At 36.0% G+C, this 20,998-nt stretch overlaps 1 protein-coding gene across 2 annotated transcripts in view; it reads left to right on the top strand.

The window, feature by feature from the left end:
• The window catches only part of KHDRBS3 (KH RNA binding domain containing, signal transduction associated 3), a 90,636-nt gene extending 69,897 nt beyond the window's left edge, over positions 1-20,739 (top strand). Inside the window, exons 8-11 of one of the 2 annotated variants that reach the window (XM_058038372.1) lie at positions 13,015-13,073; positions 16,407-17,516; positions 17,937-17,993; positions 20,008-20,739. In XM_058038372.1, coding sequence (XP_057894355.1) covers positions 13,015-13,073; positions 16,407-16,498 — 151 coding nt within the window. In that variant the 3' untranslated portion in view covers positions 16,499-17,516; positions 17,937-17,993; positions 20,008-20,739. The remainder of the gene's footprint in view (positions 1-13,014; positions 13,074-16,406; positions 17,517-17,936; positions 17,994-20,007) is intronic. The other variant, XM_058038456.1, reaches the window with a different exon arrangement.
• Positions 20,740-20,998: the final 259 nt, after the last annotated feature.

Below are 20,998 nucleotides of genomic sequence, written 5' to 3' on the forward strand. Positions count from 1 at the left end.
AGTGATGTGTTTAAAATGCATAATTTGGTGACCAGCATGGGGAAATAACTTACCCTTTCCTTTTCTAAGTTGCAAATAGTTTGAATAGTATTTCTAGTATTTCTTGTGATACTGATTCCTTTAGAAATACTGTGATATTAGTGACACTGTGTATTAAAGAGGAAATCTGAGAAATAGGTAGTAAACTGAAAATTAGTTCTCTCATTAAATTACTTGCAGTGATTTTTAGTACATGACTAAGTTTGAGTGCAGGAACAGGGCTTAATGCTCACAAGTGTACAGTGATGATATTTGATATGGCAGTAACAGCTAAAATTTTCATTTTCATTTTAAATATTTGGCTTATTTAGTGATTCTTCGTTTAAAGATAGAAACTTGCAATAGAATCTGAAATATCTTCAGGAATTTTGGAGATCTCTAAGAGGTTGCTCAACAGCAAATCTTTCGCTCTAGGGGCACAGGAGTGCATTCTCCCAATTCAGTCTTCAGCACCACACACTGTGACTCTCCTTTATTGCTCTTTACATCTGGGCATTTCAAGTGTATTTCCCATAAATGGCCAAATCTGAGCTGGATTAGGTTGAGTGACATGTTTAGATATGAAGAATAGGAAACTGTGTATTTCTGTGTGCATTAAGGTAGTTGAGACTTTGTTCTGTAAATAAAGTATTCCACTCTATGTACTACTTTCTTGCTGACACCAAATCATGAGTGGTTAGAAGTTTAATAGTATTTTATTTGACATTGTGGGAATCCTTCCTTGTACCTGGCAAGCTGAAGTTTGAGTTAAAACCTGCCACAGCACTAACAAGAGAGAGAAACATGAGGATTTTGAGTTATCTATCTTAATGCCGTGTAATCATATAAAAAAATGTTGTTTTCCTTTAGAACATTTTATTATCCACTGTTGCTTGTTCATGGAACAAAGCCCCAAATAGTGCTTCAGGATGTCCTTTAACAGAATTATTTTTTTATGGTGGAAAAGACTTAAAACATCCCTTGAAGCTGTACTGTGTTTTACTAGGTATCTAATTGATTTTTAGAAGATTAAATTACATGTATAGTTTTTTGCAGAGGGATTGTTAGATAAGTTTATCACTATAAACTGGGATGTTTAATAAACTGGATTGTTTAATCTTGTTATAAAAACCTGAAATTATCTAAATTTTTTTTTAAAAAATTGCACTTTCTGAAAATCAGAGTAGCAAATTCTTCATAGAATCATAGAATAGTTTGAGTTGGAAAGGACCTCAAAGATCTTTTAGTTCCAATCCTCTGCCATGGGCAGGAATAACTTCCAGTAGACCAGGGTGCTCCAAGCTCCATCCAAAAAGCCATATCCTCTTCTCCTATCACTTCATGCCCCAATATGCAGTCAGTCTTTAGGGTTACATGATGTGCAGTCAAGGACATGTTATGTAATCAGGAATTCCTTCATAAAATTTCTCCTTCATGCATATTTATAAATTTCATGTGTGCAGTTGTGTGCCAAGAGCTTTGTCAGCATGTTATGGTAAAATATGAAATAGAGTTGTGAAAGCCAAACTCATGACTCCTGGTGCTGATATTTGCCTATGTCAGACTCGTGGTCTTGTCACCAGCATGTATGCATGTTTACACAACTTAGCTCACTCTTAAAGGACTTCCCAAGCCTGTCTAGAACTGTAATGATTTATTTGGATTTATTTCAGAAAGTTCAGGGTGCTTTAATGGCCTGATGTTATTGCTAGACCAATAACATCAGGCCATTATTCAGCTAATAGTATTGTGGAGGGATCAAGAGGATTTAGTTGAATCTTCATTTAAAACTGTAGTTTAGACATTTTCAGCATGAAAAAAATCTAGTTATTTTAAATCTCTGAAATAGGCTTCAAATTGAGCCAAAGTGCTTTTGGTCCCTTGGTGACTCCGTACACGATCTGCACAAGTATTTGCCAGGACAATAAGGAAATGCGAGGCAAAGGGAAATGGATGCTAATAAATCAATTGTCTCTGTCAGCTCCCTGTTTAATGTTCTCTAGAATACATAAGATTTATCACTGAGGAATTGTAGAATAATGGTGGTGTATGGAAACAAAGTCCACCAGGGAGATGTACTACATCATTTGGATTTAGCGCTGCCATCTGCTTAATGGCATTGAGATGACTACAGAGGTACTTATGATCAACCATTCATAGCAGTGACAGATGCTGCAGAGAGTTAACATGCCAGGCAATGAGGTTTGGTGCTGAAATCCAGATTATGTGGCAAGGTTGCTGAGAAAGGGGGGCTGGGTTTCTTACCTCTCCAGTAGCATTAGAGAGTTTACTGTGTGATTTTAGGTTTACTATTGAGAGATGAGGGCTAGTACAGTTACTGTAGTGCAAAAAAGAATGTGGACAAGCCCCATCTGTCTGCTTCATGCACTCAGAAGCTTCAAAGAACTTCTTTAGTCTTGTCTGCTAGCATTTAAAATGGAATAGTTTTCCTAGGAAAAAAAGAAAAGGTTTTTCTAGATTTATTTTGAGCCTACAACAGAGATCAGAAGCCTAAACTATAAGAGGAACACTCTGTGTACCTGTGTGCCAGTGTCTGGTGAGGAACAAGAATGAGTCATTTATGTAGCAATGGCATTTTGTGTTTAATTATAATTCATAATTTAAAAGTATTTTAGATCTTCATTCGAGGTGATCTCACCTTCACTCTGTTGCAGAATTTAATCTAAACACACACGTAAAAATGGGAAAATTCAGACTTGGAGAAATTGCTGGATTTGTTTGCAGTTTTCTGCATTGTTCTGTAGTTCCCACATTTACCTAATACTGCTATACATTTCTCTTGGCAGCAACCATTTTGCCATTGACTTAAGCAGTGTTTCTCAACTGCTCTTAGTGCATATCTAGCAATAATTACTATCACTTCCAATCATACCAAAATGTGATAAATTCAAATCCCTGCAAGTTGCCTGTGAGCCTGGAGCCAGACAGTTAACCTAATCTGAGCTGAGGGAACTGGCAAACTCTTTTCAGTATACCTAAGTTTATTCAGTGCCACTAAATCATTCTGTGGTTATTGCTGATGTGTTGGGAAGTAAGAATTACACACTGCAGCTTTGTTAGATCATTTGCTTAAATGCCTTTATGGTAAGCCCTAGGCATGATAAAGTGTGTCATAAGGTGTTATGAATTATATAATTGTTCAGGTTAGAAAAGACCTCCAAGATCAAATAAAATTGTCAACCCAGCACCACCATGTTCACCACCAAACCATGTCCCAGGTGCCACACTCACACTTTTAAGATTTTCACTGTTTCTTGGGCAGCGTGTTTCAGTGCCTGACCACCCTTTCAGTGAAGGAATTCTTCCCAATATCCAGTGTTTCTCACATGGCAGAAGACCTTTCCACAGCCTCCTTTCAGGGAGTTGTAGGGAGTGATAAGATTCCCCCTGAGCCTTCTTTATCATCCATTACCTTATTTACAATTAATTTCAAAAGTGACTGATTCAAGACAGAAAATTTCTATGTAATAGGGAAGACTTTGCACAAAAACCGTGTGGTGTGAAAGGTTTGAGGAATTTTGTGTTTGGTAGCTTATGGTAGTTCCCTAACAGTGGAGAAACTGGATGTTGGTTTGGTTGAAAAGGACTTAGAAAAACACCTTGAAATCCAGCAGTGGCCATTGTTCAACTGATGCTTGAAGAATACAACTGAATTGGTTTGCTAAAATCCTTCAAATCTCAAAGTACTGCTTTTTATATTATTCCAGAGGCACTTTAGTTACAAGAGAAGCTGATTCCTGGTGTGTAGCTCTTGGAAATACCGTCCTCATTTTCCACTAGGAGCTCAAATTTTCAGGTGTTTTTTGAAACTATGCTTAGTAGTCATACAAAAGATGATGGCATTCCTGTTTAATAGGAGGATTTTCATGAAGAGCTGAGCATATGGATTTGAAATTGGCTTATGGAGATGTTGCTATTGGTATTTGAAAGTTAATTGCTAACAGTTTGTTTGTGATGCTCAGTGTTTTAAATTTACATTGTTGAGTTTGTCAGCAATCATGCATTTCCAGGATGTATAAATATGCATTATATGCAAATGAGTGTCTATTACTGTAGTTTTCCAAGATGTAATTCTCTCCATTTTAATGCTTGTAGCTGTTTGTATTTCATGCTTTGACTTATAAATCAAATCATTCTGCAGGAGTTTGATTTCTAGGGATTGTGCAAAGTGTTGGCATTCTGTGTTGCTGTTGTTTATGAACACCTGGTATGTACCAGAGTGTACTGGAGGTTATAATTCTGTAAAATAAAGCCTTAAAGCATTAGCATAAATAAGCTAATGTAGCTTTTGAATGAAAATCCTGGCATGTAGTTTCCTGCTTAATTTTTGCTCTTACATTATTGAAAGAGATTATTTACTGCAGTATTTCAGATCTAATTTTTCAGGTTTAGATAGATGTTTTCCTTTTCCTTCACAAGTTAAGGTGTGACAAGGTAAACTATTCAGAAGTGCCTTAGTAAAATAGATAGTTTTAATTGAGAATCTAGTGTATTTTAATCTTTCTTAAATTGATTTACATAAATCTGGTCTGAAATGCCAGTAAAAAGGAGTATGACTAAGATGATTCAGCTGTAGTGATGGAAAAAACACAAGCATATCTCATGGTGCACTCATAAAACTGGAAAAGGTTTTTTGAATCCTCATGGTGATATTAGTAGATGGCTTCACTGTTTAATGAATGTTAGGATTACTCTTCATCTTTACTAATTATAAAAAAATAAAATTCATTTGGTTTTTTCCTAATTTTGCCTTTAAATTTAAATGTGTCTGTGCCTCTTTGTTTAGGAAACAAGTAAAAATGCATTTGGAAATAAATTTAGAAAACTGCTAGAAAAACTACTATGCAGGTCTTAAAGTAGTAAAAAAAACCCAGTAACATCAAATTACAATTACTGAGGAATCAAGAAAAGTCATTATTTAATAAAACTGTATTAATTTTGCATTATTGGTTTAATTTTACTTTGGTGATTTTACAGCATCTTAAACTTGATGGTTGGATTCCACAATACAATTAAATAGGATTAGTAGTTGTTAGGATTTTGAATTTTTTTCCTTGACTGATTACAGAAGTGAAAACATGAGGAAGGGAAAGGTCAAAGTGGATCTTCCAAATCAAAAATAGGAAAAAAAAATCATTTACAGGAAATATTTGTAACCTGAAGTGCTGTGTTGTACCCATTAGTGTAACTAGTGGAACCAGTCACAGCTAAAAAAAAAATCTTAATTAAAGAAAGGCTTCAAATTAACTACAGTTTGTTTTAAAAATAAGGTTCTTTAAGCTTGGAGGATGGAGGTAACAAAGACAAAGGGAGAATACCCAGTTGCCAGGCATCAGCAGGATGCTGTAGAAATGTGCTGGATATATGGGTTTTGGAGACAGAACACGGATAATCAATCTTACAAATTAAAGTTATTAATTTAGAAAGGACTTCTCAAACATCTCACATTATAATTAACTTCCCAGCAGTTTGATTAAGAGATACAAACATGAGGAAAAGAGACTACATATTCTCTCCAGACTAGAGAAAGGACATCTTAAATTTACATTTGCAGACTAGAGAATGACATATAGATACATAGATATAGATACATAGATATAGATACATAGATATAGATACATAGATATAGATACATAGATATAGATACATAGATATAGATACATAGATATAGATACATAGATGATATAGATATAGTGAAGACTTTCTTTTTTCCCTGGTGAGGAGTGGAGAAGGAGCTTCCCTGCCCTGGAAACTCACACTTGGAAGCCAGTGCCTATTAGCTGAATGAGAATTCAGGCTGCATCAGCTCAGAACATATTTTTGTCACAGACGTGTTTTTGTAGATGAAAATTTGACACTGTTTTGCTGGTTGACAGTCAACACACTTTGGCTGCTTACTAGCAGTAATTGAAAGTTGCAGTTTTCTCTCTGAGTACCCTGTTGTATTCAGTTTGCTTTTCAAGGGAAAAATATTCCTTCTTTCTGTTGGTAAGGAAATACCTACTTAATTGGGCAACTAAAAATTGGAGATGGTTACAGGAAAACTTTATAATGGTCTTAATTGTTTGTCCTTGTATTTTATTTCAGTAGAAATACTGAGGGCTATGAATTGTGCTTTTAAGCATTATTTTGATATAGTTCAGGTATAGATGATGAAAAATAATGTATTACTAAACATCATAACAACATTTATCTTGGTGTAATTGTATCATGAGTGCTGTATGTAAAGCCCCTGAAACATGAGTATGGATAGAAGTAGTGAGGCCAGGAAATGAGTCCTTGCACTTAAATGGATTGAATTGTCCTTGGGAGGATGAGTCCTGCCTTGCTATACTTGGAGAGGCAAGGTTTGGACCCTGCTGGTGCAAAGGATAGTGGGGAAGTACTGGAAGGGTCATGAACATGGTAAAGCTTATGATTATGCAGCCCTGAAAACAATTAAACCTAAACTTTCTTTTACCAAATGTATTCCTTGATGGCACTTTCATTATTTTTGAATTATATAAAACCATGAAGGAATGATACCTTTTCTCTCAAATGTTCTTCAATTTCAACTTGTAAAGCCCCAAATTTTTAGAAAGGTGTTGAAAGTTGTACTGTTCTTCAGTAAATTAAAAGTATAAGAAGGTAAGATGTGTATCTTCTGGAGTAGTATTTGTGCTGATGGAATGGTGACAAACCACCTGTGCCCTTTTTGAGGGCAGTGTTGTCTTGTACTCCTGTCTGTGATGAGTGACATCATTTTGGATCTCTGACAACAACATATGCAGAACTTGGGGGATAACTAAGAATTACCTGGAATAATACCCCAGATCTTTCCGGTATTGCAGTGAATAGTCTAAGGAATTTTTGGCTGATATCTCTCAGTTCTTCACTGGGCTGCTTGCACTGCCCAGAGTAATTTGTCTTTTTGGAGAGAGAGGGAAGAAAACATCTTTTTCTGATGTTAATGTTGTGTCATGTCTTTTTCTCCATTTAGCAGCAGAAATATGATTGGTACACCCCCAGATAGTTAAAAACATCAAGCTTCCTGTGGTAGCAGTTCACACCCTGCTTTGCAAAGCAGACAGATGAGGTGCAGGGTGTCTGGGGCTTGGTTCTAATTCACCAGCCAATCCAAAATGCTGGATTTATGCAACCTGAGTTTTTAGTTTTTCTGCTGCTACTTTCCTATTTCATGTAGTTAATTTTTGACATTAATTTGTTTAACATTTCTCATGTTCAGGGATGTTTTGTTGCTTTGTTCTATTCATAGTTTCAAGGTAAAACTGTAGCTCCTGCTGCTGCTGTTCCTGAGAAACCTGATTTGTACCATGTGCTTCAGTCACCTCTTTTAATTGCCATTTTCCTTTCCTCTCTTGAGAGGTGGCATGAGAAGGCAGCGGGGAAAGACTAATTGAGTTGAGACAGAAATAAGTGGACATTTCACATGGTAAAACTGCTCTAGGCAACTGTGTAGAGTTCTGCTAGAAATAACTAATAAATCTGTGCCTGGTAGGTAGCACCAGAATGCAGATGCCTCTGAGGACGTTTCACAATTCAGAAGTGACATTTCTCATTTCTGCCATAAAAAGTAATTCCTAAATAGTGATTGCAAAGGGGACCATTGAGAGAGCACTCTGGTCACCTTTTAGGATTACAGGTAACAGATCTGGTGTTCGTATCATCCATTTGAGAGTAGAATAGGCTGTAATTCAAGGAAGATTGTGTCATTTTTCTGTATTTTATAAAGCATTCATGTAGGGGTCTCAGTTGGTTTCTGAGATCATTATCTGTTTGACAGATATAAACTGACCTGCAGGGATAAAAATATGTACTAAAGAAATCTCTACTAAGTAGCAGCTGAACTGAGGATTAACTAAAAATTTGTCTACAAGATGCAAGAAAAGATGTGGGTCTCCTCTTGATACTCTGGATTTCTGCTGTCCTGCTGTAAGCTGGGTTCCAGAATAAGGTGTTCTAGTGATCCACAGGAGCACTGAGAACAGCTCCCCAATGTGCAAGACATTACAGAGTGGTGAGAAGCTTCACTGCAGTGATTGCTGTCATGGATGCTCTTCCTGTTTGCTGTTGACAGATGCTTTTTGCTATCAGAAGTAGCTGGGCATGAAGGAATGATGGAAAGAGGCTTATCCTTATGGAGGGGTTCTCTTCAGATGTGATCGTTTCAGTCAGGGTCTATCATATAAGAACTCTTGCTAGAGAGATCCTCATTTGCTTTTTCTGTTTTGTTGTTCTGTGCAACTCTGGGTGGGAGCACAAAGGATGGGTGCTTGCTGGAGCTTCCCTTGGCACAAAAGAAAACCTTGGTATTTGCAAGGGTTTTATTGTCACTTTCTGAAACTGCCCTGGTTTCTGCATAAAGGGATCAAAATTACTTTTGATACTCATGTGGAAAACCCAACTTTTTGGTCAGTTTTCCCTAATAAGCATTACTGGAAGCTGAACTGTTGGCAAAGGCTGTTTTTCATCAGAAGCCAAAGAAATTTTCAGATCACTTGGTGCTCAAACCGGGCTTGTCAGTGCTTAAGTCTGAGATTTTCCAGTAAACTAGAAGTTTTCAGTCAGAGACCTTTTAATCTTCCCTTAGCAAGCAGAAACCTGCCACACTGCTTCTGTTTCAAACACAGAAATGTCACAATGCCCATTCTAAAAGATGCCTGTATCAAATGTAAAGAGCTGTGGCAATCTCATTGATTAAGTGCAATATTTTTTTACTACCTTTGTGCATTTTTGGAAGTACACTTGGACTGTGTGGTTGATCTGCCTGTTTTAGGCTTGTCCCAAAAATAGCCTGATGACCTCTTCTGATATGGAATCACAGGATCATTAAGGTTGGAAAAGACCTCCCAGGACAAGTCCAATCTTTGACCAAGCACCATCATGTCAACTAAACCACAGCACTCAGTGCCACATCCAGACATTTCTTGAACACTTCCAGGGATGGTGGCTCCACCACCTCCCTCAGCAGTTCATTCCAATCCCTGACCACCCTTTCAGTGAAGCAATTCTAACTGATGTCCAATCTGAGTCTCCCTGGTACATCTTGAGGCCATTTCCTCTCATCCTGTCTCTAGTTGCCTGGGAGAAGAGACCGACCTCTCCAGGAAACAATTTCTTTTCAGGAGCAATAAGGTGTCCCCTGAACCTCCAGGCTAATGGCTAAACTCACCCATCTCCCTCAGCTGCCTTCACAGGACTGAATTTCCAGACCCTTCCCAGCTCTGCTGTCCTTCTATGGACACACTGTGGTGTCTCAATGTCTGTCTTGTACTGTGGGACCCATGAGAGTGGGTTGAAACTACTGCAGATATTTGTCCTAGGAGAATATTCCAATGTCCCTAGGCAGAATAACCTAATAGTTAATAAAGTATAAAGGCTAAAGTTCCTTGAGACTTCACCATCATGCTGAGAGCAGTTATTCCTATTTGGTTTTTGTAAACATTTGGTCTATTATGGTTCATCAAGATATTTTCAGAAACAAATCAGCTTAGTAGAAAAGCCTGAGAAATTGAGGTCATTTTTCTTAGGGCCTTTGAAGGCTTATGTTGAATACCTCTAAATTGAAGTATTTTAAGATATTTCTCACAGTGATTCTAGAGAAATGGCAGGAAGCTTCCCAGTCCTCTTTACTAAATAAAGCCATGGAGAAGCACTTCTGTTTCATCAGCACTGCTGTGCTAGGATCTGAGCTTGCTCCTTTCTGTCTGAAGCTTTTTCTCTTAACACAGAAAACAGGCTCTTCCCCTGGCCTTACTTACACTCTTTAAGCCTCATTTCACACTTCCTCTGAACATTGTCGGATTACTGCCCAGCCCTCAGCAATTAGAAACAACATACTTAAATTTATTGTTGTTTTCTAATCCTTCCATAGCATTAAGTGGTTTCAAGTTTTTATGCTGACATGGAAAATCAAAACAATTTTTCTTTGCCATCTCTGTCTTCTCTCTTGTCAGCCCAAAGCCATTATGCTGGAATGGGAATACAAAAGAAGCTAAAAAGAGGGGATATAAGCAAAAGGTCTGTGTGTACAAAAGATCTGAATCACAGCTGATACTCCAGTGTTGTTTGCACTTGTACCATTTACTTGATGATTAGGAAGATGCTTGACGACTGAGCTGGATATAGCATGTAATCCAATTTTTTATCTAAAAAAGTAGATGCATAGGAAATGAGGAAAATAAAGAAAGTGATTTCATGGAGACAATTCACATATGAAAACAAAAGAACTCCAAGCAGAGTCCATGTCTAGTTGTGTGAGTTCAGAAGGGAATAATCCATGTCATGTTTTCTCCTTTTTTTTTGTGAAAAGAGGGAGTCACATGGGATAAAGAAGAAAATTAACTGAGTTTGTGGACTTTTTTTTTTTTTTCTATGAGACAAAATGAAAGGAAGAGGAGCAGCTTGACCTACCTGGTAGTGGAAGGTGTCCCTGCCAATGGAATTAGGTGATGTTTGTGGTCCCTTCCAACCCAAGTCTTTCTGGGATTCTGTGAAAAGGCCTTTCCTTGAAGAATAAGCCCATTAAGGGAAATAAAAAGCTTAATATTCTTCAGTCAGAGAATCTGCTAAGATGTCAGAGAATTATATATAAAAGAGTCTAAATGTAAAGGATGATTTTAAAGCAAAAATGTATATCATATCTTCTGTCCACAGGAAGAATTATTTAATGTAGTACTGAAGTCTTTGCAGCAGAAATAACCTCAGCAATCTCAGTTATCTCAGTTAATGAGTTAAAACGTACAATTTAGAAGTACAGTATTGCTTTAGGGTGCTTTGAATAAGCTTGCTTTTTGCAGGCAGTTCCTTTGAAACAAAATACAATTCTATAAGCTGTGAGTTCATACACAGTACTAGAATTTTCTGTAATTCTAAAAAAACTCAAAAAAAATCGTTATCATCAGTCTTGGTTGTGAACATCATGGAATATTTATTCAGACTTTTTAACAAATTAGGTTTTTTTTTCCTTTTTTTTTTTTTCCTTTCTCCACCCAGACCTTACAACCATCTGTATGTACTCTTTCCTTTGGGTCTTGAGGTTTTCTTATCTGAAGTTTTGGGCTTGTTTAACACAGAGCTGACTGGAGAATGTTGGCATTATTCATAGAAACATGAATGCAGTAGGAGCAGGGAGTGCTGAATTGCACTGGACAAGTTTCCTTCCCATTGTACTTTGTATTTTTCAAACAGATTATTAATTTTGAAGGGTTTGTCTGTTAATAAAGATGAGTTGTATATATACTTTCAGTATAAGTGAAAGGTTCCTTCCTTTCTGATGTTTATTTGTTTTGCAGTTTGTGTGCTGTAAAGTGAGTCATTTTTTTTGTTTAATAAATGTATTAGATCTATGAAATGAGACTCCACAAAGTCATTCTGACAAGATTGACAGATACAGGGATGGAGCTCAGCTGCTTTAGACTTCTAAACTCGATCATAGTCTTAAAATAAATAAGTTCTATGTGGAAGGATAGTGAATGTCAGTTTTCTGTTCATTGTCAGAATAAAGACTTTTATTACTGGCTGCTGCAGGGAGAAAATACTTCTTATTCAAACTTTACCCTTATTCTGGGGTCCTCCTCACCTGAGAAACCATAGAGAAAAGGGTTTGTAGGGATAATTCTTTGTGGATCTTCAAAGTTCAGTAGTTCAGTTGGTTAAGTGTTTGTTTAGGAAGCATTATACCAGCAATTAAAAATACTCATCCAGGCTTTTTAGATATTCATATGCACACCAAAACTGTATTTTTTTCCTGGCCTGGTTATTTTGAGGGTTTTAAAATATTTAGTTTAAGGGAGAAAAAAAAGAAACCAAAATTATACACAAACAAATTCAAGCACAACAGTCTTTTGTCAGTTCAGAAGTAATTGTGATGTGTTGTTTGTTTTATATAAATGCTTTACCTGCTAATTCATGTTAAGGCTATAAATTGTTTATTTTCACTCTGGTGTTTATTTTGTTAGCAATCAATCTAATGTTAGGAACATTTTGTCAATATTAGTAATTACTTGCTAGTGATCATATATTAGTGATTTCCTTCTCACTCAGGAGGTGATTCTATGAAAAGGTCTTTCCTCACAGAATAAATCCATTAGGAGAAATAAAAAGTTTAAGAGTCTACTGATCTGGTAGCATCATCTCATAGAGTATTTTCCAAATAGTGTCAGCCCTGAGTCTGGCTGTGGTTAGAAAGAAAAGGAAAAGAACTATTTAGGCACTTGTTTTTCATATCCTACAAACTGTGTTAAAGACTACACGTGGGTAGACTTGGATGAAATACAAGAGCATAATGGAGTGCAATAAGGGCTATTCTTTAGTTTCCATTCAGGGGTCTTAATACAAGTATAAAAACCATTATGAAAGGGAGGACTGTTTTAGGCCATGATTATGGTATTCATCCACACTTTTAAATCCTAACAACTACAGATTTCATCTTTTAACATAATTTCTATTGTCATTTCTTCCTGTTAAAATGATAGCCTTTATATTTGTCTTCTGCTGTCTTGTTTTGAAGACACTGGAACTTGTACACACACAGCAGCTGTATAACCTTCCAATCACCAAATATTTTCCTTTTATTGCATTCTTATCAGATACATATCTTTGAAGATATAAAAGCAAAATACTAGTAAGTGATGACAAAGAATGTATAGATGAATGAGGTGGTTCAGTACCTACATCTCCATTTCTTTTTCATTAACACTTGTAAGATCTTTAACTTTCCCAACTATAATTTTAAAAGGAAAATTCCCACAATGTGGATGAGTAGCCAAGTGATGAAAAAAAAATCTTGAATGAAATTAAATACAGTTTCTAATCCATAAACAGCCAGGACCTCAGTTGTCACTGCCACATGGATACTTACCTTTCTTAGGGCATGTGCTATATCCTTCAAGCTCTCTTTTCAGAGGTAGAATGTGTAATTATTTCTTCTTATGTTTTCTTCCCTGCTCTCTCCATGTCCCTCCTGCCCTGCAGTGGAGCAGATTACTACGACTATGGCCACGGACTGAGTGAAGACACCTACGACTCCTATGGTGAGTGGCTTTACAGCTCAATTACTGCAGCAACAGACTCTTGGAAGAAAAAAATCATAATGAAAGGATAATTTCTGTGAGGCAATGCTTAGTCCTGCAGCAGGCAATGGCTGCTCAGGGATTCCTGAGGTGTCACAGAGCTCTGCGTGTGCTTATTGAGAAAAATGCCCTCTGTGGTCTGTTAGCTAAAGCAGTCATGGGAAACTAAAACTGAAGATGTAGAGAAAATAAAACGTAAATCATGATGCATGCTGCCTTTTCATGTCTCATTCAGTAAGATTTAAGGAAAAAAATGGGGGTGGAGGACCTTTTTCCAGGAACTTTTGGCTGCCAAAAGCAAATGCTTGTGGTGTGGTCTCCGTGCACAGCTTGCATTGAGACTTGGTACAAGGTAGGAATCTGCTGAAGCTCCCAGCTGAATTAGGGCCTAATTGAGTGTGGTTTAGCCTTGTATGGTCCTTTTGTTTTAATTCATTTTCATGCATCAGTCCTGGGAAATCAAGCAGGGAGTCATTATGTAAAGGTTAGGGAAGTATTTTAGGAAGCTAATAGACATGAGGGCAGGGGTTACTCTGAATAGAGACAAAACAATGCTTAATGAAGCAAAAAAAACATATGCCAGTTGTAAAGATTTTTTCTTTTTTTTTCTTTTTTTTTTTTTTTTAATATACGAGTGTGATAGTGACAGGTTTAATTAAAGAAATCTGTTACAGGTTAGAAGCATAAAGCATTTTGAAAGGCACCTTTGATTAAGAGATAAATGTTAAGTCTCTGACTAGAGATCAGAGAAATATAATTTAGGTCTCTCAATCTCAAACATTTGAGGGTTGTTAATAACCTGTGTAAAAGATGTGATTCTGAGTAATGAATGCTTCAATGATTTTGGGGCTCCACTTGAAATTTTCCAAGGTCTATTTCTTTAATTCCATGTGGAAATGCTTCCTGCTTGAAACTAAAATGACCTTAACTAATTTGTGATAAATGCACCTAATGCAGTAGTTTGCCCAATATACCAGCTTAAACTAATTTTTTGCTAAAGGAGAAAGTTCATCAAAAGAAGAGGTCACTTGAAATTCCTCTGTTCCCCAGCACTATCATCAACACCCAGTTGGTGTTGATAGATATATAGCTTAAATCTTAATTTCAACATTAAAATAAACTGTTTGCCATTATAAACCTGATATTTCTAAGACTATTTCAGTAATGCAAAATTGATGGGGGAAAAATGTGTGAAACAGCTTAATGTAGATAGACTGATGGGGAGAGATATTGATTGCAATATTTAAAGCTGAAAATATGGATTTTACATTTCTTTTGCATTTAAAATTGGTTTTCTATTTATCAAAGTACAGCCACTCAGAATATTAAGTGATGTATTTATTCAAGTTGAAAGAAAAACTATAAATACCTTTAAGAATGATTATAGGTTGCGGCCACTGTAGTTTTTGCACACATAAATAGTTACACACTTTATTTCTTAAGTATATCCCTTAAAAGCAGAGTTAGATATTAATAACCATCTTCACTACATGTAAAGAACATTGGATGCCTCAAAATAAGTAACACTGCCTAGTGAGCAGGTAGTTGTCTAGTGCTGGCTGGGAGGAAATTCAGATTCCCAGGTGGAATCTCAGCTTTTCCTTTGAGAAACTGAGGTGACAATCCAGAGGATGTAGGAAGAATATCAGTATTTTTGGGATTTGGAGCCCTGAACAGCACCAAAATGAAAACTGAGAAACAGTAAGATAACTCTTTACTCTGCTGATTTGATCAACGGCTTGAGAAAGAGCAAGTATTTCCCTTAAAACTGTAACCAAGACTTGTAATTTAATCAGTTCTTACAGCACTGTTTAAAAGCTGGGATATTTTTAATTCCTACCTCTCAGTCAGCTGCCAGTAATACTATGCTCAGGGTCTTTTTCTTTTTTAATGTAAATCTTGCTTTCTGTGTGATGAAGAAGCACAAGAGGTTGTTACCAGATGCCCCTGGAAATCGCCTGAGGTGAAAGTTTAATTCTTTCAGCCTTACACCAAATTTGAACGTGTCCTTTTTACCTCCTAGGCAAATGTCCTGACCACCTGGGTATGATTTATAGCCTGGACTCTGCAGGCAGCCACCTGCCACCTACATTATTAAATAGCAGTTAGGATGAAGCTTCTGCGAAGGGATTGTGAAACTGAACCCTTGACATATGGGATCTTGTCATCTAATTTCAGATATCTCATGTCAGAGCAAGTGACCTCAGCCTTCAGATTGCAGGGGTTCTTTGATTTCTTTTTTTTTTTGCCTTTTTTTTTTTTTTTTTAAGACCAAGTGATGTCTCTGTTTATTCTGCCATACATTTGGATTCTGCCTTTAGTTTCTGGATTGCATTGGGTTCACTGGAACACCAGTCTGTTTAGGGCAGGGCAGTTCAGCAAAAATAAATAGGGAAACACATACAGTGCTTTAATGTATGTTTTCTTTGGGGGATTTTCTTTAGTGCTGCTTTTTCATTTTTGTTCTTGCAGATGTGACATAGTACTCTGATTTGTATACATCATTAAAGTGTAGCTAAGTACTGTTTCCTTATACTCTAATTCCATGTTTTCCCTTTTGCAACTGCCTGACATAGTAGGTCTGACTCTCATTTAAGATAATATTTTGTGCTACTTTTTAAAAATATTTATTACCATTAAAAGGTGGTAGGATTATGAATCATTAAATACAGCACAAGTTTTATTTTACAAACTTATTTTATAGCCAGAATTCAAGCAACCAGTGTTACTTGTCCTTTTAATTTTTTTTTTTTTAATCTGCCTTCCTATTTCTTGCATTTCAGAGGATGTCTATGTTTGCCTCTAGAGAAATGGAATATTGTCCCTGGCATGTTAAAAGCCACAGGTGTTTGTAGTGATACTTGGGGCTTGGTTTGCATGTTTGAATTAGGCCTAAATTGGCACTGATGCAGAGAAACTTATTTCTGAGGGCAGGTTATTTCCTTATACATAATTCATACCTTGCATTCATTTCATCCCATTGCAATTATTGGTGTGTCTGCTACAGGAGCTGACGTTTCTGTGCATTTGCAACAAGCAGGTCCAGCTGAATTTCCACAGCTGTAGATATTTTGGCCATTATCCTCTCATGTTCCCTGCTCCTGTGTGCTGAGGAATCACTGTGGGATAGCTCAGATAGATGTGCTGTACCCAGATTTCTTGTTTCAAGTGTTAGACTTGTACACCTTGATTCCTGTCAACAGAATGTGGCTGTTTGATTCTCAGATAAGAAAAATTACACTCAGCATCTGAGAATGTTGGAAGGGCTCTGACCATATTTTCTTTTCCTTGTAGGGCAAGAAGAATGGACCAACTCACGACACAAGACACCTTCTGCAAGGACAACAAAAGGAGTCTACAGAGACCAGCCATATGCCAGATACTGATTGTACTGTCTGATGTTGTGAAATATCCAATCTCCACCAGTCCTGTATACTGTTCAAAGTAATTTTTTCTATGAACAATCCCTTTTTATTAACTCAAAGTGCATAAAATTCTGAATGGATGGACTGAACTTTAAACATTTTGTTGAAAGAACAACCTGGACAGAAAGATATGTAAAACAAGGAACTTTGTTATTTCCAAACTGTGTTTGAAAAAATAGGTGATCAAAAAAATAACCTTTGATTAACTAGTGTTAAACAAAAAATAGGTTTACTAAATACGTTAGTCCATTCTTTTTAACATAAGTGTAACCTTTTATTTTAAAGGTTTTCAACAATTTAGTTTTTAGCTTTTATTTTCAGCCATTTGCTAGATTTTCTCTTTGCAAACATGCGTAAAAAGGGAAGCAAACTACAAATGCGAATAATGTGGTATTTTGTAACTCAAGTCTTGAAATGTTCTGTAGTGTTAAGCAAAGTTTTACCCTTGCTTGATACTAAATAAACTTTTGAAAGAAAATCAGTGTGTGTGAGATTAATTTTATGCTTTATCTTATAATAAAACTTCATAAATAGTAGTAAACAGGGAGAAGTGTTTAACAGTGATCAGCATAAAAGGCTCATATTAAACATTGTGCAACTTCTTTTAAAACCAAATGGTTTAAACCTAAATGTATCTCTCTATATACTCACAGTAGATATAAATGCTGTTTAAAATATCCAAATGGTATGGATCTGCTTGAGTGCCACATTAAATCAAAATACTTTTGTTTAAAAATGGTTTAAAATAGCTAATGAATTTTCTGGAAAAAGATGTGACTAGTTTTCACCTTGTTGAGCATTTTTTCACTAGTGCAACTTTGGAATTTTTATGAGAATTTTGGTACCTTAATGACCACCTCGCTCCGTGCTGGAAGCAATAAACACAAAGCTTTTAAAGACTTTCTGACTTGACTAATTGAGGTCGCTTTCGTCAGAGGCAGAGGATGTGTAACCCTTAAAACGGTCTTCATTTGCAAAGGTAAATAAATCAAATAAGATTTTAATCTCACTTAAGTTATCTTAATATAACCAATAAAAACAGGGAGGCTACAACTTAGAAAGTTTCCTTTTAGAATGTAGGAAAGACTTGTGAGGACACCTAAATTCTCCTTTTAAAACGTTTAGTTTGTGTTAGTCATCTAAAAAGCCTTAGCTTAGCTAGTTAAATTTGGACAAACTATTCCCTATTAAACAACTGTAAAACCTCATAACCAATAGTTTGTAATATATTCTTTTTCCATAAATTCTAGTAACTTAAACATTGCAAATGTTATCTAAAGCCTTTTTTTTAAGCATTGTTTCTATTAATTACAGTTTGATTTACATTGTTTTCTTTAGTTTTTATTTCAAATTCTTTGAAATTTAGTAAAAACATCTTTTTTTGTTTCTCTCTTGTCAGGAAACTCACTTCCTTGGACAGCCAAGAGAACAAAAACCCTAATCTTCTGATGCTTTGGTAGGTATCTTTGCTCATCTCCGAAATTATTAGATGGAAAATTGAGCTTTTCATCAGGTTCTTAATTCTGCACAAAGCTTTAAGTTGTGTGTCACTGTCTGAGTTCAGTCCTGGTAGGAAAAGTAATAGTTTTAAACTTCCATTAATCAGGACCTTAAGCTGTCGCAGTGTGTGGACACTCCCCTGGCAGTTTATTGAGGGGTGTGCACAGCTTTGGCAGCATCTCAGACAATTAAGTCTTTGATTGGACAGGGGAAGCTGAAGAAACCAAATGTAATTTGATGCTTGTCGTTTTCAAATAGGAATTTAAAACTCTAATCTGGTCAACAAACATGTCTAAAATCTGAAAAATACATTTTGTAAACTGATTTTCAAAGCAGGCATTTCTGCACAAATAGCAGACTGGTTTCTGGCATTAATTGAAGGAGAACAAATCCATTAAGAAACATTAGCTGAAGAATAGCTGGCTCTACTGTTTCTGGTCAATTCAGTATATAAAGTAAGAAATAATTTAACTGCATTTATGCTCAGATGGTGTATATTTTAAATAAAACAGATTTTTTTCTACTTGGACTGGTAATTCTTCCTGCTAACCTCATGATCTCAGTGTTTTTAGTTGACAAGGCTCAGATAAACAGAGCTTTATACTGTGAAATATTGCATAAGTTGCACTGCCTCTGTGTACTGCAGTAAATTTAAGAGGCTGCTGTCACAGGCTAAAGGAACCTTTTGTACATACAAAATGGCTTTAGAACTGTTTTGAGTGTTTTAAGGGCTTAAATCAAAGGACTCTAAGAGTAGCAGAGCTTGAAGAAGATTTCTCCCCTTTGGGGCTCAGAGGGGAAAGATTTAATACCAGCTGCTAGAATTCCTATGGAAAAACTGAATATATAAATATCTTTTAAGAATATTTATAAAAATTGGCACAGTCTCTCCTTCTGGTCACATCTTAAATCACATAATATGATGAATTACATAGGAAGTGTTCAGCTGCAAACATCATGTATTATTTTAAATAAACAGAAGGAAACTTCAGGGGTTGAAACTAAAATACTTAGTAGCAATGATGGCTAGTAGATAAATGAGTGAGTCAGAAGTGGATTCAGTGTTCTGTATTGTTTATCTAACTCTTTTATTTAATGCAATATTTTCTTATTGCCTCCAGTATGGAGGATGAATGTGTAATCTGCATGTGTGATTTCTTCCACTTCTCTGCTACTCTGCCCTGAAGTCCTAGAGAGCCTTAAATTATTTTAGGTTCCCTTCAGGGCGGAAAAAAGTGTCTCCCTGAAAATAGATGCCCTAAGTGCACCATTGAATGATTACCATGTGAATGAAGTCTTCCTTCTTCCAATGCTCTACATCTTATTTCTCCTAAGAAAATGGGTTTCCATGCCTCTTCAAAAAAAAAAAATGTATCAATTCTCATGTTCTGTGTGTGCACAATAAAGTACTTCAGTTCAAACAAGTGGTATTGGATATTCTTCAAAACTATATTTTTGCAGTGCAAAGCTTATCTTGGCATTTCCTCAAATAACATGCACAAACATTGTTCTGCTATTGCATTTTTTTTTGTGGGTATTTTTTTTCTGTGGAGTAATCTGTTAAATTAAATCAATTTGATTTTGAGCAGAAGGGAAAATAATTTAAAAGGTCTCTACATGAAAGAAAACCAGTGTAGAAGGCAGCCTTTTTTCCATTGTGACAAACTTAAAGGTGTGTTTTCATTCTACTAGAGTTTTGCATTCTGACGCTGGCCTGTTACTGTATGTTACTGGCCAAAAAAGTTGTGTTAATGGTCATAATATCAATAATTTGCCTTTATTGAATCTTCTTATAAAATTTCCACTGAATTTCAATGATAGCAGTTTCTGCAATGCTTGCCTAGATCCCCATACATTTATTATATGCAGAATGGTCTGATTCCTCTAGTTGCACTCTGTCAGGCTTCAGAGAATATGTGATCTCTAGTCTCAAGATATATACAAATAAAGTGTATTTTGCTCTTTTTCAGGAACTTCTGCCATGTTAATTATGGACTGCTTAGAGCACTGTACCCATATGCTCAGACACTGACAAGACAGAGTATGAAAATCCTGCTCAGCATTTCTTGTATGAAAGCCTTAAAGTGTATAACAGCATACACTTTTCAAAAATAATTGTATATTGAAACTCTTAATTGTATAGTGATGCAACAATGTTTTATTTGGAGCTCAATAAAGAATTTCTAAGTTCCTGTTACAAAGCAATAATGCCACCTCCTTTTCTTTAGTGAATCTTTTTAGCCTTATGCAGCAAGTGTGAGAGAGTGTGTGAAGTCTCATGACTAGAACTTAAATGCTTCTGGAAATAGCTTGTCTAATGTAGGAACAACATGGATAAGTTAAAAAGAAGATTGGTGTTTTCTGCTGAAGCTTTTTTAATAGTTAATTGTAAACAAGTCTTCTCCAGACAAGATTCTTGGGTAGAAATAATGCTCCAACTTCCATTTCCTTCAAAAACTTGTATAAAAAGGTGCTTAATCCCTGTAAATTATACTATGCTGCTTATTCTCTTTCACTTGGTGTTTGATGCATAGGAATCTTTTCTCTAATACACAGTCACAGGTTTTCTAGTAGTAGTCTTGGATGAGGCTTTTACACCTTGATAAATCTTGTATCCAACAGTCATGTTTCCTCAGTGCTTTCTGTTTTATATTAATTGTGATTGTGATAATTTGTAACAGAAATAAAGTTCTGATAATTTATTTCCTTCTGTTCTTTTTCACAAATACTGCTTGCAGAGCACATATGCCCCATTCATCAATTATGGTTCCATCAGATGCATTTTTCTTTACTGAATCTCAATTTATTGCCAACTAAAGTATAATTTGGGTCTGTGTTGTTACTGGCTTGAACATAAACAATACCACTTTACAGTTTCACACCAAAATGCTGCCTCTTCAACAGGTTCTCATAACTTCTAATTCCATATACTGACTACTGAAAAATAGCTTTGAAGATGTG

Source organism: Melospiza georgiana, chromosome 1 (genome assembly GCF_028018845.1).
Source record: "Melospiza georgiana isolate bMelGeo1 chromosome 1, bMelGeo1.pri, whole genome shotgun sequence".
Taxonomy (NCBI): Eukaryota; Metazoa; Chordata; class Aves; order Passeriformes; family Passerellidae; genus Melospiza; species Melospiza georgiana.